This window comes from Coffea arabica, chromosome 2e (genome assembly GCF_036785885.1).
Source record: "Coffea arabica cultivar ET-39 chromosome 2e, Coffea Arabica ET-39 HiFi, whole genome shotgun sequence".
Taxonomy (NCBI): domain Eukaryota; kingdom Viridiplantae; phylum Streptophyta; class Magnoliopsida; order Gentianales; family Rubiaceae; genus Coffea; species Coffea arabica.
Window position 1 is genome coordinate 9,496,944 of NC_092313.1, and position 22,366 is coordinate 9,519,309.

Below are 22,366 nucleotides of genomic sequence, written 5' to 3' on the forward strand. Positions count from 1 at the left end.
GTAGAGGGGGTGGCGGGGGGAGGGGGTCGCTGGCAGAGAGGGGTGGCGGGGAGAGGGGGTCGGGCTGGGGCAGGAGGTGGCGGGGGGAGGGGGTCATCAAGTTGGGGAAAGGGCAGGGGGAGTGGCAGGAGGAGGGGGTGGCGGGGGAGGGAGTGGGAAGGCAGAGGGGAGGAGAAGGGGAAAGGGTAGAGGGGGGTGGCGAGGGGAGAAAGGGCAGAGGGTGGCGGGGGGAGGGGGTCGCTGGCAGAGAGGGGTGGCGGGGAGAGGGGGTCGCGCTGGGGCAGGGGGTGGCGGGGGGAAGGGGTCGGGGGCAAAGGGGGGTGGCGGGGGAGGGAGTGGGAGGGCAGAGGGGAGGAGAAGGGGAAAGGGTGGAAAGGGGTGGCGGGAGAGGGGGTCGGTGCTGGGAGGGAATGGGGAGGCTACACAGAACGAAGAAGAAGAAAAAGGAAGAAGAAGAGAAGAGAGAAAAGAAAAGAAAAAGGAAAGAAAGAAAAAGAAAAAGAAAAAGAAAGAGAAAGAGAAAGAGAAAAAGAAAGAAAAAAAAAGACAAGGAATCAAAAAAGTTTTTCATTTTACAAAAACTCCTACAAAATTTTTCACCTTACAAAAACTTTTACAAAAAAAATTTTCACCCTACAAAAACTTCTACAAAATTTTTTCAAAAACTTCTACAGTGCACTACAGTAAAGTTTTAGACAAACTCCCAAAAAACTCGGATTCCAAACAGGCCGTAATATAGGGATAAAGTGGCAAAGATTTGAGAATGACCAAAAAAGTTAGTCATTAGAATGATATTGGAGAAGACGTGAAGGGCCTCCGTGTAATTAACTCAGAATTAAAGCAGCTACAGGTTTATGTCATGTCATCTCAAGAAAAAGGGTTTATGGTTTAGGGTTTATGCCCGCCGGTCAGCCGAGTAACAACAGAGTCCAATTGGAAATCAGGCTAGTCTTTTTGGCTTTCCGTCGGCCGTTCTTCCGCCGAGATGGAGGAGGACGAAGGCGATAACAAACCAAAAACTCTAGAATTCGTGAATGCGGCATCTCACCAGGCCAAGCTTAAAGAACTTTTGCGGAACTTAACTTCTACGCAATCAAAACTCTGTTCAGACGCCTCAAAGGAATTCATAAAGATCCTCAAATCCGATTCTGGACCACAATTTCTCACCTTTTACATCCAATCATCACCAAAATGCGTCGAAGTCCAACAAGCTTGGGAGCTCCGACAAGGCAAGCCCGGATTTTCCCACTGTTTGAAATTAGTTTCGGCAATTTTCAGATATCCTTTTGGAAAAGATAGTGATAAAGATGTCAGTAATTATAGTTTTGTTAGTAGCGCTTTAGATAAGTTTGCGCGAGTAATTACTGAGGGAAAAATGGGGGATTTGTACGAGGAGTTGAACAGTAAAGTGGCGAAAAGGCAGAAAGCTGTCTTGTTGTTGTTGGCTTCTATAGTTAGGCGTGGGCCGGGTTTGGCGTGGGAGGTGGCAAAGGGTTTTGATTTTAAAACTGGGAATTTCTCCAAGCTTGCTGAGTGGAAGGCGAGGGGGAATGAGGGGATGAGGAGGTATTTGACGAGGAAGGAATTTGTTGGTTTTGCTATGTCATTTTTGGAAGTGGGGAATCCGCGGCTGTTGAGAGGGATTTTGCAGCAGAAGGATATGTATTCAGGGGTGCTTCGTGGGTTGGGAAATGATGATGAGGAGATTGTGGTTTATGTTCTTCTGACGTTGCGGAATAGAGTACTTGTCCCGGAGTCGTTGGTGCCTCCGGGCCTAAGAAGCGTGTTGTTTGGGAGTGCTACTCTGGAGCAATTGATAAGCATTTCAGGGAGGCAGGATGGTGGGCTTGCTGCTGAGGTGGCGCATAGTGTGCTAGTAATGGTGTGTACGGATCCTTCTAACGGGTTGATGCCAGATTTAGAGAGGCAGCCTAATCCTTTGAAGGGAAATGTGAAGCGATTAGTGGATCTTATGAAGAAGCTCAAACCCACAGAGGTTGAGTACCACAAAGACCTGCTTTTGGCCATTGTAAAAGGGAGGCCGGCCTTTGGGTCAGCATACTTGGAGAACTTCCCTCATAATCTTGAAGACCTGGCATCACCTAACTGGTTAGATATTTGGCTTTTTTACTTGACTTTGGGTATTTGATTTATTTCCTTTGTTGCGACTGAAATAGTTGCAGGTTTTCTGCTATTTCTCTGGCTGCAGATGTCATGTCCTCAGTTGGTGATGGATTTACATGTGCCTATGTTAACTCTCAGTCTCAGGAGCCCCCATCCATTGACAATCTGATAGTCCAAGACATTATGAAGTGCATAGGGCCACGCCCATTCACCCGATTGGTAATGAATAAAGGGTTGCTTCACTCTGATCCTCTTGTGAAACATGTAACTCTGAGGCTTGTATCGGAGGAACTAAAGCTTCTCGACTTTTTAATTGGCTCTGTAAATGATCTGTCCAGTTCCAGTGATCAAGTGATGCATAAGTGGGCATCTTTCAAGCGAGATGTTCAGAATGTAGTCCAGATTTTACTTCCTGATCCCCAGGTGCTATTATCACTACTTTCTTCACTCAGTGGCTACTGCAAGAGTCCTGCATCAAGAATGAAGAGGGCTGCAGATGTAGATGTTACAGTCGAGCATAATTTGCACAAGAAGAAGAAGTTGAAGATGAATAGCGTGGATGAGGACATGGATATTCTCGTCAGTGGGGTTAGTTCAACCACTGAAGGGGCTTTGACTGAGAATGATGGAGTGTCAGAAGAGGATGTTGAGGATCAGCTGAATAGTGGAGTTGACCTCCTGAAACCTGTTCTAGAAATTTGGGGTTTGCAGGGATGCTCCAGTGTAGATATCAGAACTGAAGATGGGGACACATACTTTTACTCAAAGTTGCTTGATGTTCTCAGAATTTATCATGTAAGATACTCATTTATTGTTGCTTTTAGTGGAACAGTAAAGGAATCCACTATTCACATAATACGTACTTACCAATGTCTCACATTAGGAAACATGTTCTGTTGTTTAATATTCACAAAAGTTATCAAGTCCTTAAAATGCCTTTGAATGCTGCTAAACAATCAATACAATCCCTAATGTCCTGGCTGCAAGTAGTGCCTCTTAGGCAAAGAAGTTCTATATGGAAAATCTTGGATCTGCATGATCATGAGAGATAAGATAAGCATCTTTCATGACACAGCAAGAGCACAAAATGAGGATGAAATGCCTTTATATGATTGTTAAATGAGTCTGTTGCTTGACCGGAGTTGAAATACCTAGCTAATGAAGTTCAGTTTTTAAATGTTTGAATAAAAGTTTCAAATAGATTTAGATGAGTACAGAAATTAAACAGCTTCCTCAACTTAAAATTAAAAAGGCTGAACCTACAGCATGAATATCCTGAGAGCATCTGCCCTGCTTTGTTACATTACTTACTCAATGTAAATGACATCATAACCATTACAATGATTTTTGGACAAGTTAACTCTTAGGAAAAGGCTGACAATGAATTGCTGAATAAACAGCCATATGCCCTGAGTCAACTGCATGCATTAACATCAGTTTATGCATAATTTAGCGACAAACAACTATACTTAATTGTGAAATTAATTATGTAATTGCTGGAATGATACTACCTTTTGTAGTGAGCTCAAATTTAGGAAAATGGAATTTGATGTAGCATTAGCTCATGCTATGGCATTATAGGAGAACTCTGAAGTAATTGTTTGAAACTTACTAGACAGAAGAGTAAGATGGCATTTCTGAGCATCTACAGTCTTCGACCTCTGTTTGCCACATTTAGATGGTTGTTTGTGGCAGAAGGGATCTAGGTCTACCACTCCAAGCTGTGGCTCATTCACTATGATCCCTTGTTCTTGAGAAGCCGAGTGTGTTTGGACAGGAGATTATTTGCTCAAATATATTTGTTTACATCACCATTACAATTTCCAATACACCTTTTTATCTTCTTAATTACCTTTTTATCTCACATGCATCACATCACAAAAAAATAAAAGTATCTCAATTAATTTACAATCCAAACACACTGCATGTCTCTTTATGATTGAAAGTCTTACTGGAAGAAAAGGGATAAACCACCCTTCCAATTCCCATAGGCTCTCACTACCCCTCTCTGGAAAAAGTGAAAAGAAGTGAGTTTAGGTCTGTTCCTAATTATTGGTGCTGTCTTTCTCTTATGCAGCGGACTCTGCCTACTGCTGTGGAAGGATCATTTGACTTCTTTAAAGTTCTCCCAAGCAATCCTTTAGCACTACCTACAATTTTGCAGCAGTCTATGCTGTCACTGCTTGTAGAACAAGTTGTTGGGTCCAACAAGTCTCAGATTTCCATCAGAACCCAACCATTGATGTACAAGTATCTTCATTCATTTATCAATTTGTTTATGTATTCACCAATAAGAGACATAAAAGATCAGGCTTACTCTTTAGCACAAGCAGCCATGTTGAGTACAGGTGCATTTGACAGAAATCCAAGGGAAATTTCTGCTTGGTTTCTATTTATACCTGGCTATACCAGTGTGGTTATTGATGGTAAAAAACATGGGATTGAAGTATTCCAAAAGTTGTCTTCAGTTGTCATCTCTTTTCTTTGCGATGCAGTTTCTACTACTGGGAACAACTTGTTCAAATATTTGGATCTCTTAAGGTGCTATATCCGTGATTTAGACGTTTCTACAGGTAATTCACATTATATTTGTTTTATTTCCAGTTTGGATGTAGTCTGGGTTATTGCGATAGTTACCTAATAACACTGTTATCTTTTGGATCTGTTTCATACTTTCTATCTGATCCATCAATTAAAATTGAAGTTGGTTCAATTTGAAGGAAATAAGAGAAAAAATCAATGTTTCTTGCCTTGAATTTCTCTGCAAGATCAGTAGCCTGTACCTGTCTAACATGGCATTTCCAGCCTTGTCACAGTCAAGGAAAACTCCAAAAAGATTTACTTTGCTAGTGTCAAGTGACATACTTTTATCCTAGTCCTAGGTAGTTATTAAGAATTACCTTTGGTTAGCACAATATTTTACTGATTCAATTTCCCATTCTTGAAACTGGCCTGTGTTTGTCCTTTCCGCGCTTCTGACATCTGGGAACCTTGTAAGAGTTTTTTCTTATTAGTCTGGAATTTAATTTGATCTGCAATTGATTTATGATAGACCCAGCAATTTTGAAAGTTATCCGGATTCTGGGAGTTGTTGATGCCCTAGTATTCAATTTAAAGGACATATCAAAGATATTTACATTATCCCTTTCTTTCCGAGGTCTGCTGTTAAAATCACCTTCTGTGAACTGTTTTTTTTTTAAATTGGTTTTGTCAATATTGATGTCAGGTTTGGGTTTTGTTGGTGGATTTACATGGTGAAAGGTTTACTAGTGGTTCTATATGGAAAACACAGACCCTCTCTGTTTATTTAAGGCTGCTGTTGACTGACTCAGGTGTATGATTCTCATTGTTGCGTCAAAAGATGATGCATTAATCCCTAATGAAACTAGATTACTTTTAGTTACTTGTTTCCCCTGAAATTGCAGCTATTTTAGCTGTAAGTCTTGCCTAAACAATATATCTGACACTATAATTACCAATATCTACTTTTTGCTATTATTTACTCATAATCATAGTAACAATGGATAATCTTCCTGCTTCATTGTAGTCCTTTCATTTCTATCAAAATAGGCTTTGCATTTTCTTCTGGAGTTAATATGATGCTTCTTGCAGATACATTTCCCAATTTTAGCCCTTTCATAGTTTGTGTACTGGAGAAGTGCTTGAGGTTACTTAGCTCTGAAACTGGTTCTTTTACATTGCCCGAGAAGTCAATGATATCATTGTATGTTTCTACCACATTAAAGTATCTCCTGGAAACTCAGGTAAGCAGTTCATCTTTAATTGTTTATGGTACTCGGATGTGATTATGTTGTTATACACTGTTTAAAGCAGACAACTCAGGTTCTTCTATACCTGGCTGTAAGTACTTGATTGATTTTTTTGCTAGGTTGAAGGTGGACTTTTGTGTTCCCTGACGCAGCTTTTGATATCAGAGAGACTTAAAGGTTGTTGCGATATGATTGGATTCTGCCCTTGTGAATGGATGCCGATGAATAGTTTGTTATATTTTGCAAGGAATACCGTGCAGCAACAAATTTATAGCAGTTTTATGTCTGAAGAGAAAGCTACTGGTCTTGGTGGTTCATTTTCTGAGACACTTTCTGAAGTTAATAGGATTTTAAGGACTAAGGATCATTGTGGGTTGCTTGGAGTTACTATGGGGTTTTCTTTTTCAATGATATGCACCACAGCTGATCAGATATTGCAGAATTTCCCATCGACCATCTCTACTTCTACTAAATTGCTTGGGGTTCCTTTCTCAATTTTGTTGTTGAGATTCTTTCTCGAACCAAGTCATTTTGCTGAAGTTTTCAAGTTATGGCCTAAAATATGCTTTGCTGGAGTTGAAAAAGTTATAAGTGGAGTTCATGATGGAGAAGGGCAGACAATAGCTAATGAGCTTGATGATTCACCAGATTCTGCTTCTATTGCCTTCTCTTTTTTAGTAAAGAATGCTCCTTTTCATGTGCTCTTTCCAGCTATTTTTTTCACTGATGGATTGCATTTGCTTGGTCACTCAAAAGTGCAGAATTTGCTTCTGGATAAATTCACTGAGAGTACACCTGACTTCTCTGTCTCTTCTCTCTGCCATCTGCTCTTTTGCTTGCTTCAAGCGCGATTGGCCTATAGAATCAAACCATCTGATGAACTTGAAAAACTTTGTGAATCATCTTGTTTTCTTGCAAAGCACATAGTAAAACAATCATTTGTTGAAAAATTTGGTCCTGATTGCTCCCCGCGTGTTTTGCCTCCTTTATCATCTGGTCATATTCGAGAAGTGGCTGAAATAATTCTTGGCCACCCTTTACTCACTGCATTGCTGGAATGGCCTTTGCATACTGATAGTGATGTTGGTGACATGATTTTTATGAAACCTCCAGAAACCTTTCTTCAGTATGCTGAACGGGGTGTTCGTAAAATAGATCATCATATTTTGCAGTTGTTAAGAAGAACCACATCTGAGCTTTTGGTTCATGTATTTAGTAAATGTAGATCACCATCTGTGGTTGATCATTCTACTGAACGGATTGCAAAGGCTTTCAAGGCTCTGGTGCAGAAGCTATTTTTGACATTTAAGGGGAGGTTCACAGATTCCAGAAAGACAGATGATTTGATGCCTCTAATTCCTACATTGTATGCTTTGCATAGTCTGAGTGAATTCATATGTCCCTTTGAGTTGCTCAATTTGGTGCACTGGTTGTTCTCCAGAATTGATCTAAATGATACTGCAGTTTCCATTTCTTGTCAAAGATGTGGTTTGTCTGTTGGATTACAAATTGCTTCATGGGCTTTTGATTCTCTTTCTTTATATATGTTAGAGCCACATGCAAAGAGGACATTATTCATTTTCTTTATGGGTACTGGAAACAGAAGTTTTGAAATTACCCTTTTTGAGAGAATTTTTAACAGCATATTTGAGATTGCCACTCACACTCAACTAGAAGTTGCTGATATATGTTTATTCAAAGCTGTTAAGATCATCAAAATGCATAAATGTATGGAGAAGACCAGCTTACCTTTTGTTATGGCTACTTCAAGACTTCTACCCAGTATTCCTGTGAACTTTATTTCTTATTGCTTGGACAAGACAACCAAGACTAAGTGTGACTTCTTGTTTCTTCTGTCTGAGATGAGCTCCCTGCATCTTTGTGTATTTGGACATTTGGTTTCTGGTAAAATTAGTAATAATCAAGCTCTTAAGGTCAACAAGGAAGAAAACTGCAATCGGCCTCAGTACTCTGAAGAGTTCTTGATGCTTCTGCCAACTGTTCTGTTATACTTGAGGTCAAATTTTCTGAAATTTGGGGGCCAATTTGGCAAGCATGTTGAAAACACTTCTTCTTTCTTTTGGAAGATCCTTTTGCATGGTTTCTCTAACTGGAAGAGTTTTGTTTCGGAAGAGATATTTGAGATAAAACTTGTTGAGTGCTCATCTTTATGCATGGAAGATTTTTCTAACCTTTTCTCTTCCAGTCTTCTTGGAAAAGCAGTACTGCTGATGCGTCATTACCTTGCTGTGAGTGGACACTTGGTGAAAATGAAAAGGCTATTGAGTACATTTGATTCTGTTTGCCCACATGCGAGTGCACAGAATGATCTTCTGGACTGCAATGCTAGAGAAATTAGTGTTTGTTCTCTTGAGTTGTCTTTGAACTTTGTGAACAAAATTATTGCAAAGATATGCCTCTGTAGGATGTTGTTATTTCCAGAGCATAATAATCTTCAATCTGTAGTGAAAGATGGAAAGAAAAAAGGAATTGAATCAGAAGTTAGCATTTTGAGAATCCGATTTTTAAGTATGCTGGTCCATTCATGGCAACGTCTTGTGGAGAATTTTCATACATGCAGGCAAGGAGAGAACATAAGGTCGTCATTGTTTAGATTCTTGGAGATCTTCATTGCTAAGAATATAGTAGAATTGGTAAGAGAAATGCATGATTGCCTGGTTGAATTGCATTCGCTTCCTTTCTTAGACCAACTTGCCAAATATTCTCTTCTTCATAGGTTTGATGACCCTACCACAATTAGGATGCTTAGAACTGTTCTTATTTCACTATCTAAGGGAAAGTTCTTGTGCATTTCAATTCTCCAGCTGTTACTTGCTCACTCTCAATTTGCTCCAACCATTCTATTTGCCCATTCATCAACTGTTTGTACTCAATTTGGTATGAGTTTTGCTCCGGCACCCAGCATTATGAGGTTATTTACTGTTCTTCATACTGAAGAAAACACGGTTGATGGAAAAAAGGATGCTCATGAAATTGGGCCTCACATGAAGAAGTTGGAACTGATTAAGTTGCTCAGAGTACTAATACATATCTTGGGTCAGCAACATTATCTTGATTCTGAAACATCCAATGGCTTAAATCTGAAGGAATTGGTTTTGGTGCTTTTGTCTTCTTATGGAGCAACCATGGATGAGATTGATTTGGAAATGTATAGCCTCATGAATGAAATTGAGGCTATTGATAAATCAGTCTCTGAAGGTATTGCTGAAATGGATTTTCTATGGGGCTCTGCTTCTCTGAAGGTGAGACAAGAAAGGGAACAAAAGCAAAGTGTATCTTCTTTGAGTAACTCATATGATAATGAAGTAGTTGGAGAGAGACGAAGGATTCAATTTAGAGAAAATCTTCCCATTGACACCAAATTATGTGCAAAGACAGTCCTTTGTTTTCCTCATGATAGATTTGCTGATGGGAGCTTGAGCAAGCTCCAAACAGATGATTCTGATGAGGTATATTGTGAATTAGACCACTGTATACCTAGCATATTACTGTTTTGATGGATAGGTTAGATGGATAGGTTAGCCGTATGTCTGTATGAATATTATATTTGTCATTTCTTTGGTCTTTTTTTCCCTCCTCTTTTTTTTAGTATGTGGCCTTGGCAGGTTTGGGTGGGGGGGCTGCAGAGATTAGTGGTGGGTCTTTTGTGAATCTGATTATAATTTCTGTGCAGGGCTACAATGCAAATTCTAAGAAGGTGCAACTTTATGATCCAGTTTTCATCTTGCGTTTTTCAATTCACAGTCTTGCAATGGAGTATATTGAGCCCCTGGAGTTTGCTAGTTTGGGTTTGCTTGCAATTACATTTATCAGTTTGTCTTCTCCTGATGCTGATACAAGGAAATTGGGCTATGAGGCTGTTGTGAGATTTAAGAGTGCTGTGGAGGTAGAAGTAGTTTTGGTTTTGTTATTGTTTTCGTCTGTAATTGTTTGCATATTGGAAGGCCCATAGAATTAAGGCATTCTATTCATGAGCCAATTATTGGTATCATTGTGTGTTTATGTTGTTTTGAATTTTGGTACGAGTCATTAAACCAAGTAGAGGAATACATACAGTGACTAAGAAGCAATCATTTTCTTTGGCCTCCAGAAATGCCTGAAAAGCTTGTGTTAGGTATAGTAGTTTGAATGATATTCTTTATCCTTGGAATAATATAAACTGTTGGATACAGAAATGTCGCAAGAGGAAGGATGTGATGCGACTCCGGCTCTTAGTATCATACTTGCAAAATGGTATACAAGAAGAGTGTCAGAGGATTCCTTCCATAACTGCTGTATTCATTGCGGAAGCTTCTTTTGTTCTGTTAGATTCTTCCCATGATCATTATTCAGCTATAAGTAAATGCCTGATGCAGTCATCAGGTGCTAATATGAAGGTATCACTTCTATTGCAGAGCTTTTCCATGTTATTTTGTCTATATCTGTTATATTGCATACCTTAGGACTAGAGTTGTACAAATAAATTGAGCAATTCAAATGCTTTTGATTTGATATCTTTTCAACCTCTGTTGAGGGTTCCTCATTTTTATTTTCTTTGGGTGAAAGGGTGTACCATTATTCCAAGAATTCTTCTGGAGTAGCTCTGTTACTTTTAAGTCGGAAAGGTTGTGGATGCTTCAGCTTTTAAACACATCTCTGACTATGGATGATGATGCTCAAATACTTGTCAGAAATTCCATTTATGAGATCCTTTTAAATTTTTATGCCTCTCCTCTTTCCGATGACGAGTCAAAGGAACTGATCGTTGAGGTAATCAATGTTAATCTTTTCTCATAAGCTGCTTCTTTCTTTGTTTTTTTTTTTTTTGGGGGGGGGTGTGTTTGGTGGTGGGAGGGTGTGGTTTGGATAAGATAGGGTTGCTCCTGATAAATGTTTACCTTCTTTTACTACCCAGCCTATTCTCTCGTCAAAAGCTGAAAATAATTGATAGGCCATTGTCGATTAGTTCTTATGTGGTAAGTTCTGTGTGACCTTTATAATGCTTTATCATGTTTTACTAGTATGAACAGTAAATTGATAATATCTCTGCCCCGTGATGTCACTGCATATACTTCTAATCGTTAAAGATTAAAGAAAGTGGAATTGGAAAAAACATATTATCTTTCCCTTGCTCTATATTTCTTTCTTCTTAAGCATCTGTTGCCAAGTATTCCATACCTCACAAGGCCAATGATTATCCTGCCAATGATTATCCTACAATGAAATTCCCTTCTCTGCTTCTTCAGAGAAAAGGAAGAATATAGTTCTCAAATTTGCTTATCTGTTTATGGGAAATAAAATTAAGCTCGAGGAACACAGCTTTAATGTCTTTATCCTTTCTTTACTCTCCTTTTCCTCTTCCTCTCTTTTTGCTCAGCAGCAGCCCTTAAATTTGCACTGCATTAGCATCTTATATACTTATATAATTAGACCACAAGAAGATGAAGTTTGATTTGATTCTGTCGACATTCATCTGTCTTTAACATTGCTTATAGAAGATGACCATCACGAAAACTAGTCAGTGTGCCTTAGCTGCTAGTTATATTATAACTCTGGGCATTTTGATCTAGGAGAAATTTTCATGGCCTTCAGTAGGCTACTTATCACTGAGTTGATACTTTCTCTTTAGAGAACTATCAATTTAGCTAAATTTTATTTTTTTATTCTGCAGATGGTGAAAAAGTCCGTCAAAATAAATAAGCTTGCATGGCATTTGGTTGTACGCTGTGGCATAATTTCTTGGCTGTCTTCTCATGTTGCATCTTTTTACGGGATTCTACTCAGGGACCAGAGAAGTTTTTCATTTGCTAAGTTAGCTATGGTTCTGGAGGTATAATCATTTTTTCTTATACTTTCTTCTGTACAAACTATTTTGCTAAGTATACTCCAAAAGATGAATAAGTCTTGGAAAATTTTGGCATCATGTCTTTTATTGTTTTCTCTGGGATGGGAACCTAATTTGTTCTCTTTCTTTTTGGGTTAATGGTGGTGTGTAGCTTGCTTCGGACATCATTGTCTTCTGTTTTCTTTCAAACTTTAGGCTTTTAACAGAAGCTGGCTCCTAACTCCTTCCAGCATTTTATGAGTTCCTTTCCTATCATAAAAGAAATGACCTTAATCATTTATAACTATGAACACGGTTTTAGAAATCGTGTTCTGTCAAAATATATGTTTTTGCTTTTGAAAATCAAATATCAACCTCCAGAGATGGGATCCGCATTAGAATTTCACATTGTGGAATAAGATGATTACAAATGGGCTTGTATATGTTATTTGAATTTCTTTTAATCTCTCTTTATAATTGAAGTCATGGCTTTCAATGCAAATCATTTTCCCTCTTATGTAGGGGTGTGTCTTTTTTTCAGGTAGCCAATGATGTTATTATGTCTAGAAATACTAGTGAGTGGTTGCAAAAATATGCCCTAGAGCAGCTTTCTGAACTTGCAGCTCATCTGTACAGAATCTTAGTTGGTTGTTCTAAACATATACAAGAGAAAACCAGAATCATTGATTTGATTCTAGAACTATTGATGTCAACCCTGAAGATCTCACAGAAAAGAAAAGTATATCAGCCGCATTTTACAATATCTTTTGAAGGTTTATACCATTTGTACGAAGCTGTTGATGTCTGTTGCAGTGGGACCTTCAGTTCTACTGCTGAGACTGGACTGAAAGCTGTCCTTATGAGTACTCCTCCAGTTTCTATACTTCACATGGTATATCTCTCTCTCTCTCTCTATGTGTGTGTGTGTGCGCGCGTGTGGGCACGCATGCATGTGCATGTGCATGTGCATGTTTGCAATAATTTTGCATGGCAATTATTCTGTTAAACTCGATGGTCCTCATGAAAGTTATCAAGAAAACCTATAAGCATCATCTTATAAGATTGTTATGTTCTTCACCTCTTCAAACATTGTTCATATATATATATTTGTGCAGAATGGACATCGTGAACTTTGATATAATACACTTTAGAAACCCTTAACTTTTACTTTGTGAACCAATAGTTTGGTTTCTATCAATTTTTTTTAATGAAAGATCTTTAATTTTGCAATAAGTATGTCAATCTCCAGCTATTATAGTTAAAAGCTTGTTGAACTGACTGCTTCTACATTCTAATGCATGGTAATTTTGTATGACAAATTGACATGTCTAACTTGGTAGCAAATTTTGCTTTCGGATAAGCAGCTATTGATGCACTATGGTGTATCTGAGCCACAAAACAAATGATCAATGCAGCCATCCACTTGTAAACTGACCACAGCTAAAAGCATTTTGGAAACAGAGAATACATTTCTGTCTAATACCTTTCACATATCCTCTTTCTCAAATTACCAAATCCTGTTGACCCGCTGTGCAATTTCGAATTGGTGAATTGCCAATGTCAAAATTTACTGTTGAAAGCATATAATTTTGGATTGTTAAGAGCGTCTGTTTGTTGCTGAGCCTACCTGAGATGTGTGAGTTCTTTGCCTAAACGATTGTTGGCTACTTTCTTCTGTTATTATTTTTCAACAGTTTGCTGGAGCACTTAAATTTGGGTAACTGCTTTTAGTATCTGTTAAATGTCTTTTTTAAATGGTTTTCCTACTCTTATAGCCAGATGGAATAGCTGGTATAAATCGCACAAGTAGTGGCTTAAACTAAGATTTTTTTTTTTGGGCACAGTGAAACAGTCCATTGTATATCTTGGGCAATTTAAGAATTCCTCCCACATTTCCAAGAAATTGTTGGATTTTGAATCAGACTTTTGTTCTGCTGTTGAAGCCTTCTGAAGTTGAATTTCTTGAAAATGAATCCTAAAGTGTGAAGCTATTGCAGGTCCCCTTAGAATTTTGAGAATGATGTCATGCAATTGTATTGCGCTAGAGTAATTGCATATCCTTTGCTATTGTGGTAGATAAATTTGAATATCAACATCTGTTGTCAAATCATGCATATGTACGGAAGTGTCAATGTTTTTGACTGTGACATGATCTCTAAGTGGCTGATTATATCTAGATTGTCTGATGTGAAAAATTGTTTGGGCCCCTTAAAATTTTGAGAATGATGTGATGCAATTGTATTGTAGTAGACAAATTGCATATCCTTTGCTATTGTGGTGGTTGAATTTGAACACCAGCTTCTTTTGTCAAACCATGCACATGTACAGAAATGTCAATGTTTTTTGACTATGACATGGTCTGTAAGTGGCTGAGATTGTGTAAAAATTCTGATGTAAAAAGTTGATTGAGTTCATTGTACAGAATTGGAATTTCCCATGTATGGATTTTCCACATGCACATGTATGCATTGATTTACTAGGTCAATTATTTCAAGTCCTTATAGTATATCATGAGACTGTGATTGGCATTACTAGCTAGCTGGTGATGATTGAGAAAGATGAGCAATGGCACTTCACAAGTGCTTTACCTCATGAAACTCTATATGTAGTGAACAAGACATAAGAGTTCAACCATCAACTTCTCATATTTGTGATTAGACCCTGCTTATCTTTTTCTATTCCTTAAGATGACCTATTACTTCGATGTGCTTGTAGGATAAAAATAAGCTTTTGAAGTTTGTTAGCTGGGCAATATCAACTGCTGTGCAGTCAAACTTGATGGAGGTGCCTGAATCTGAAGCAATGTATAGCAATGCCTTGAGATTTTCAGAACAATCTGAAGAGGATCTTGTATCAAAGCTTTTAAGATGGCTGACTGCCTCAGTGATTCTTGGAAGGCTTTCATGGAAATTGAGTGATTTGAATTCCACTAGTTCTTCTGAAATATTAAAGCTTGATAATCTGCATTGTATCATGGACTATTGTGTGAAGGAATGTGGAGAAAACCAGGAGAATTTTGGCAGCAAAGAGATACTAGCTGTATCAATTTTTACCTACAGCAGCTTGCAGGCATAAAGTGGAATTTTCTTCCATCAGTTGTTGCTGCACTTTCTCTCCTGTTATTTTCTGGTCCCTCCTCATCAGGTTTAGTCTATTCTTGCATGAATTAGTATTAGACAGTTTTGCGTCTATAAATTTCTATCTTATAACGTTGGTTGTTTTTCCCATTGACATGACATCTGCTTGTATATATAATTAAAAGTTTAGAGGAACAAAACCTTGCTTCTTGCCTGCTAGTGTCTTTAAGGAGGAATGTTAATGTATTGATTTCCAGTGCTTTTGCTTGAACCTGCGGTCTCAGGAATTGTTTTCCTTTCCATGCTTTAGTTCCATGTAAAGTGGGCATTTTGCTGACATGAAATGGGATTTTTATTTATGTGGGAAAACAAGTCCTGGGATTAAACTTTCCTGCTTTTGGTGGTACCGGGGTTCTGACTCTTACTACCTCTCATGTGACCTGGTTCAGTCAAAAAGAAAAATTTTTTTTGGAAAGTTGCTGCTGACGCTTAATACCTTTCTTGTGACCTGGTTCAGTCGATTAAATAAATATTCAGCTTAGTGCAATTACAATGCTGGAAGTTCCTAACATGTGTAAAGTCCAATTTGGATGCTATATCCTGAAGCTCTTTCATCAAGTTCTTTAACTTAGAAATTTGCTTGCGAATGAACTGTGATTTGAGGTCCTACATTTAGGGATTTGCAGCCCAATTTACTGTGAAGGCTCTCAAAATTACCCAATTTTAAGTGGTCGTTTTTCTAGCCTGGCACTACAAGTTGATAATAGTTCTAAGTCTTTGCTTTTTGTCGTGTTGTTTGTCAGATTCAGACTCTCGACATAGCGATGGTAGTCCTTGGGTATCACTCTGCCAGAAGATACACAGCCCAGCTGAAGCTAATCCTTCGTGGAGATGGTAACATTGTTTTATTCTCTTACATTTCCTCTCACTTTTGCCCAATTCTGCAACCTACAGAATAGCAGATATTCATTTGGTTGTGCTGCTTTTTCCATCATCAATCTGCTTGTACAGGTCATACTACCAGCCTTGGAGAGATCTTTCCTTGAAGCGTGCTGCAGTAGAGAAATTGGAAGAAATTCATGCGTGCCAAAAGCTCCTGGTGTTGATTTTGAAGAAACTTGGAAATAATTCTCTATGTTCGCAATTTCTTTCACTGCAAGATGTGGAAAATTTTGATGTATTCAAATGGGAAAGAAGTATCATTGAGCCTCACTGACGTCTCTGCTCATAATTTACAGGTCCATTGTTATTCGGTTCAAATGTTTTGCATGCGCATGCATTTAGTTGGAGTAGAGAGTGTAGCACAACAGCAGGTGGTGTTGTTAATCCGTGCTTCTCTGTAACGTTAGTTAGATTAGCTTGTGTAGGGGAGTAACAGGCACTCATTATTATTCCCTGTTTTTATAGTTGGCTAATTTATTAACAAGGCTTAAACATGCATACGCAGGCCTTGCTTGGTTTTTGAGAAAAAAAGATGATTAAGGTTTTTCTCTTTTTGAGGGAAAAAGAAACTTTTTACCCGTTCATATCACAAAAAGCAGCATTTACATTAATGCAACCAGTGCTTAACGCAGCATTTGCCCACTGCAAACCAGTACTTGTTGCAGCCAGTTCTGCCAACGCAATAGACATGATCTTGCCAATCCCTTCAGCCATTGCAACCATGATTTCTCCTTCGTCATTTCTGACCAGAATACCGGTTCCTGGTTCTTCTTCTGTCCAAGCTGCATCTCCAGTGATTCTGTTTCAGGAGGTTGCCATTTTTTGACCAATTCCTGTCCAGCCATACTTTGATTAAGGTTTGGAAAGCATGATGCATGGGTTAGAAGTTCAAGGAAGTACCATTAGGAATACTTTCAAGACTCGAAATCAGAAAAACGAGATTCATAACCGAAAAGTAGTACGTCGCTAACTCGGCCCAAGTTCATTTTTTTAAAAAAATTCAATAACAATAAATCTAAAATTTAATTGTATTTGTTCAACTAGGTGGTCTAGTGACCACATGAAGACTGATCTCCTAGTCAAATTCAGAGTTTAAATACCAAGTCTGGCAATGGGAATGGGGGATGAAAAGAGTGCGGAGAAAAAACTGTTCCACCTTTTTCTTTTTCTTTTTTTCCTTTAATTGTAGAGTTCTGTTAGTACTTTTTTACTCGCTTTATTTTTATATATATATATATTTTTTGTCAAAATGGCAACTGAAATTTATCAAGACAATATAAACATCTACACTTGTAATGAGCAAATATCCAAAATTTCTATTTTTTTTTAGGTATAATTCATAGGTGTCCGCATCCGTTTTACGGTTTGCGATTAATCTTGTTCGAGTCGGATCAGACCCCTTGTAGAAGGAAGTTCTCCAAACGTTATTTTTTCTATTCCCATGAATTTCGAACCCAAAACCTCATGATTAACGGATGCAACCCCCTTTCACTTGCACCAACATCCGTTGGTATCCAAAGTTTCTATGCCATACAGCCTGTGAGACTAGTCTCACACTGGGATTGACTCCATCCATTCCAAATCCGTAAAATTGTCCAATGCATATTTTGCAACTTTTTATAGTCTCTTATAATTGTAATTGTAGAGATTTTCACGTCGGAGTTTGAAAATTCCACTTCTATTATACTACCATTTTTACCACTAATTTTTTTTTTAAACAAGAAGAAATAGAAAAATACAGGTCATTCTGTGGGAACGGACTAAAGCTGTAAGACGCCGGCTTGGCAGTTGCCACGACTACGAGCCCCACCCCACCACTTGGAACTTGGAAGTCGGTTGGGTTGGAACTCGCAATCCTGGGGCTCAAATCCTTTCAATTCTGCAGTTAATACAATTTCCCCAATTCCCACCAAATCCCTAATTCCCTCACTGTCTCTACCAATTCCATTCCGCCGCCACCACCATGCTTTTATCGCCCGGCCACTCCCCTCGCCACCTCCCTTCCCCATCACCGGCACCGGAAACCCCCAGTTCCGTTAGTGATAATAGCACTGCCACAACTACTACAGCTCCTACTTCTGCTCCTTCAATCAGGCAGCCAAAGCGACCGAAAGTCCTCGATGAAGATTCCTACGTCGCCGCCATTGAGAAAATCATCGAACGCGATTTTTTCCCCGATATCCCCAAGCTCCGGGACCGTCTCGATTGGCTCGAAGCCGTCCGCTCTGGCGACCCGGTTCTAATCCGAGATGCCCAGTTGAAAATCCTCGAACGCCGCCGCGGCAGCGCCGGGGAATCCTCGATTGATCCAGGTACTAGTACTAAATCACGGACGCACACCCTAACCCCTGGTTCCACTTTTTTCAGAAATTCTAGTTTTACCCCTTTTGGTTTTGATGAAAATAGTGCTGGAAAGTTCAACGAGCATAGAACCACCCCTGGTCCCGGGGTAGGGAGCGATAGGACCACGATTGGCGAACGTTTGGGTGATGGGAGTGATGGGGAGGGCGAGGTGGATACTTCGTTGACGTTAGATGAGTTCTTCAGGAGGTATACGAGTGAGGATAACGAGAGTTTTTCCAAGATTATGGAGAAAGTAAATAGGAAGAGGAAGGAGAGGTTTGGGTTCTTGTTGGAAGGCGAAAAGGAAGGGGATGTGAAGTTGATTGAGGGTGCGAAGAGGGAGCGCGTTGCAACGGATGGGTTTGGAACGTCTGATCAGCCTGTGGCTACGTTGGAAGGGTGGAAGTACACTGCCAAGAATTTGTTGATGTATCATCCAGCGGATAGGGGTGAAGCCCCCTTGACGGAGGAGGAGATGGCTGAGAGGCTCAAGGGATTGACCAAGGAGATTAACAGGACTAACACGAGGTTCCGGGGTAAAGTGGTCAATTACAAGAAAGAAGATGATGCGGTTGAGGTGCTTTATACCCCGGTTGCTGGGGCCACGCCATTTCCTCTGTCTGTTAGGGATGGCGATAAGGTGAAGAAGTATGATTTGGAAGATTTGAGGAAGACGCCCAATCCATTTTATGTTGAGTCGGGGAAGAAGGCAGAGAATGGTTACAGTTTCGTTAGGACTCCATCGCCTGCTCCGGGTGTGGATGAGTCGCCATTTATAACATGGGGTGAAATTGAAGGTACGCCATTGAGGTTGGAGTCAGAGGATACGCCTATTGATATTGGCGGTAGCGGAGATGGGCCACAGTTTAAGATCCCAATGGCACCTTCAAGGGATGTTAAGGCTCACTCTTTGTCTAGGGAGGCTGCCCGTAAGTTGAGGGAGAGGTCAAAAATGTTTCAGAAACCACCGTTGCCCTCACCAGTTAGAGGGGGAAGTGCTAGTCCCAGTGCACGAACTCTCTCTCCTGCTGCTCAAAAATTTGTGCGAAACGCAATTGCAAAATCTTCTCATGCTGTTGATGAATCCCTCCGAGCAAGTTATCGGGGTTCAAGTCCAGGCATGGGCACTCCTAAAAGTGGGAGGAGTATGTCAAGGTTTGGCAGGGATAGCACAGGGTCCAGGTCACCTTCAGCAAGAGAGGGCTTTAATCCTCCTCTGTAATTGTTTGCAGGTGGCTTTTCCATTGTATTACCAATGGTATTTTCCTGTACAATAGCCGGGGAATGTATCAGTTTGATGAAAAAGTGAGAGTTGCTATTATCTGTTTTGGCAGAATTTATTACACTGCTTCGAGGATCATCTTATTGTTTCATTTTCTATTTTCCATACTCCATTTTATTTTTTGTCCATTTTTTGAAATGTCCGTGTGTCCTTACCATTTTGTTTCACTTAACTAAGAAGATTCACCCCACGAGGCAAGTGAGGTATATGTGTAACTTGTAAAATAGCAACAAGTTCTTGTTATGGGTCCTGTGAAGTTGCTGCAGAAGGTTTTGTTTCCTCCATTTCGTTTGGACGCACCACTTTAAAAAGATTCACCACACGGGGAATTTAGGTTTGCTCCATTTCTCTTACAAGGAAATGGTTGTTCTTTCTCAGAAAGAGCAGAGCTAAATCTTAATACTATATGTCTTTGGAGAACTTAAAGCTCACTGACTTCAGTGACTTGGAGGGAAATAGAAGTGTAGTGATGTTAGAAAAAAAAAAAAAAAACTCTTGAAAAGAGTAGATGGTATCCAGCCCCCTAAGCGACATTTATGTCGTCTGGTCCTGGGTAGGAGAAACTCTAGCAGCGGCTGCAGTATTGTAGGAGTAGGGCCTTTTTTTCCCCCCTTTAAATCCTTGCCAATTCTTTGCATAAGAAACCTGCCTGTGCATATTTTTCTGGAATAAATCTGCCAATACCCTGTTAAAGGGTCTAAGCTAAATCCACATTGTTAGACCTGGCCAATGCCTGGTTTGTAGGAATATTTGATTGGTAGGATTTGGAGAACTCCACTATAATAAAGTGAAAGTTTCATGGTGAAACACGGGACAGAGTTGCTTTTTCGAACTTCCAAATGGTTTAAAATTGTGCTTGGATTGCATTTTCTAGGATTTTTTGTAGAAAAATTACTATAGCGATTTGATGTATGTGAGGAAAAAATGTAATAGAGAAATGTGATTACGGAAATGACGCAATTTTTCGGCAGAAAATGGCTGTCCAAACAAGGCCTTTGGCGATTCCTCTAGTATGGATGCAACACTCTATATATGGATATGATTGAAAGATGAATTAAATTATTCTATATTCAAAATGAAGCTCAATTTGATAAGATTATCATTAGACACTATATATTAACAGGATTAAAAAATAAATTAAATTATTCGATATCGAATTGGACTCAGTTTGATAAGAGTTTGTTTGATCTTGATTTGCTTGGTTCTTGATTCGATAACTAATCAACCCAAAATTGGACCTAAGGAGATGAATGAAAATCCAAAAATGTCCCCAAGGGAATAAAATAGCAATTTCAAGTTCTCAAAGTTTACATATATGCCTGCAAAAACCCCTCAAAGTAACTACAAAACCTCTAATCCCACGAAAAACCGCACAGCACAGAGCTCGCAGTGTGACTCTTCCATTTTCTCTGAACTCGAAAAAGTAAATAGTAATAAGAAAGAAATGGCAGCGGCAGCACCGCCACCACCTCCCTCCCCTGCTGCCATTCCCGAGACCATCGTTCCAGAAACCGCCCCGCCCCGCCACCCACTCTTTGCCCGCATCCGGTTAGGCACCATTTTCGATGTCCCCCAACTCCATAAGCTCATCCACCAAATGGCCACCTACGAGCGCCTGACCGATCAATTCTCCGCCACCGAAGCCTCTCTCGCGTTCACTCTCTTCCCTTCCCCAAGCCCACCTCCACCCTTCACTTCCTTCACCGTTTTCATCCTTGAAGTCTCCCCTGACCCCTTTCCACCCACTCCTCAGGACCCCTCTAATTTTTCCCCTATTCTCAAAACTTTCCATCTGGACCTCCCCATTGAGGACTCAGAGAAGGACATTTTCCGATCCGAAATCGGAGGCGACGTCGTTGTGGCGGGGTTTGTGCTGTTTTTCCCCAACTATTCGACGTTTCTGGCGAAACCCGGGTTCTATATTGAGGATTTGTTCGTGAGGGAGCCATATCGGAAGAAAGGGTTCGGACGAATGCTATTTACGGCTGTGGCGGCGCAGGCGGCTAAGATGGGATACGGGAGGGTGGAGTGGGTGGTGCTGGATTGGAATGTGAATGCTATTCAGTTTTACGAGCAAATGGGTGCAAAAATCCAGCCGGACTGGAGGGTTTGTAGGTTGACCGGAGATGCCCTCGAGGCTTTTGCTCATCTTAACATCTAATCTTTTGATAAATTATCCCATGTTTCCAATCCATCTTTTGGAATTTTATTAGTTTTCTCCTTTTGTTTTGCGCTGTTTGTTTCTCCCGTTTCGGGTTTGTACGAGTATGATCAATGATGATGACGACTTTTATGTTTCTGATATCTGAAAAAAAGGTTTAATTAAAATGCAATTCCCCTTTTTCAATCTCGGAAGTTTTTCCAATGGTTTTTTATGTGCATTACTGCCCATGTCTGGTAAAACAAAAAAATATACCTATACGATACATACTAGTTAGTCAGCAAGCAAGCATTTTGTATGAAGAAAGGTGCAGCTGGATTAAAAGATGGGGGAAGCCCTGCCAGGATAAAACATCAATTTCCATGGAATAAAGAAGATGGATGGGTGTGCTGTGTACTGTGTAGGAAGGAATTAATAACAATCTTTATAGTAGTATGCGATAATTGGGAGATGGAACTAGAAGAGTCGGGAGATGTCTGATCTGTCTTTAGAAAGACGAGAAAGCTTTGTACGAGGATTCTTTTAATTTTTCTGATGTGATTTGCTGTCTCCTCTCTAATATAGTAATATTATTATTATTGCCGTCGGCGTTAAGATTCTTGAATTTCATAGTGCTGATTGACAATTGTACCAAGCGCAAGCAGCGTTGCAGCTAGGGGTGGCAATTTTCGACACGATTCGAAAATACGACACGAATCTAACACGAAATTAATGGATTTGGGTTGAGATTTTGCGAGTTCGGGTCAAAATTTGGTCGAACCCGATGGACCCGAAAAAAAACGGATCAAATTTTGGGTCAACCCGTTGGTGACCTGATATGACCCGATAACCCGTTTACGAATT

At 39.7% G+C, this 22,366-nt stretch overlaps 3 protein-coding genes across 8 annotated transcripts; all 3 read left to right on the forward strand.

Moving 5' to 3' along the window:
- Positions 1-778: 778 nt before the first annotated feature.
- LOC113730798 (uncharacterized) lies at positions 779-19,453 on the forward strand. 6 transcript variants are annotated; one of them, XM_072078777.1, is made up of 14 exons: positions 782-2,109; positions 2,184-2,919; positions 4,202-4,697; positions 5,737-5,888; positions 6,014-9,364; positions 9,589-9,801; positions 10,088-10,291; positions 10,461-10,664; positions 11,566-11,724; positions 12,260-12,610; positions 14,434-14,862; positions 15,599-15,689; positions 15,807-18,049; positions 18,144-19,453. In XM_072078777.1, exons 1-11 carry the CDS (start codon positions 986-988, stop codon positions 14,791-14,793), a joined length of 7,350 nt encoding a protein of 2,449 aa, XP_071934878.1. In that variant the 5' UTR covers positions 782-985; the 3' UTR covers positions 14,794-14,862; positions 15,599-15,689; positions 15,807-18,049; positions 18,144-19,453. The 6 variants fall into 6 exon arrangements, with proteins under 6 accessions (XP_027111528.2, XP_071934879.1, XP_071934880.1 ...); XM_072078781.1 differs by having other exon boundaries at positions 1,970-2,109; positions 2,210-2,919; XM_027255726.2 differs by lacking the exon at positions 18,144-19,453 and having other exon boundaries at positions 15,605-15,689; positions 15,807-16,007.
- LOC113725791 (uncharacterized) lies at positions 17,701-19,453 on the forward strand. Its single transcript, XM_072078782.1, has one exon. It carries the CDS (start codon positions 17,701-17,703, stop codon positions 19,300-19,302), a length of 1,602 nt encoding a protein of 533 aa, XP_071934883.1. The 3' UTR covers positions 19,303-19,453.
- Positions 19,454-20,687: 1,234 nt separating this feature from the next.
- LOC113725792 (GCN5-related N-acetyltransferase 8-like) lies at positions 20,688-21,659 on the forward strand. The gene has a single exon (XM_027249152.2). It carries the CDS (start codon positions 20,807-20,809, stop codon positions 21,521-21,523), a length of 717 nt encoding a protein of 238 aa, XP_027104953.2. The 5' UTR covers positions 20,688-20,806; the 3' UTR covers positions 21,524-21,659.
- Positions 21,660-22,366: the final 707 nt, after the last annotated feature.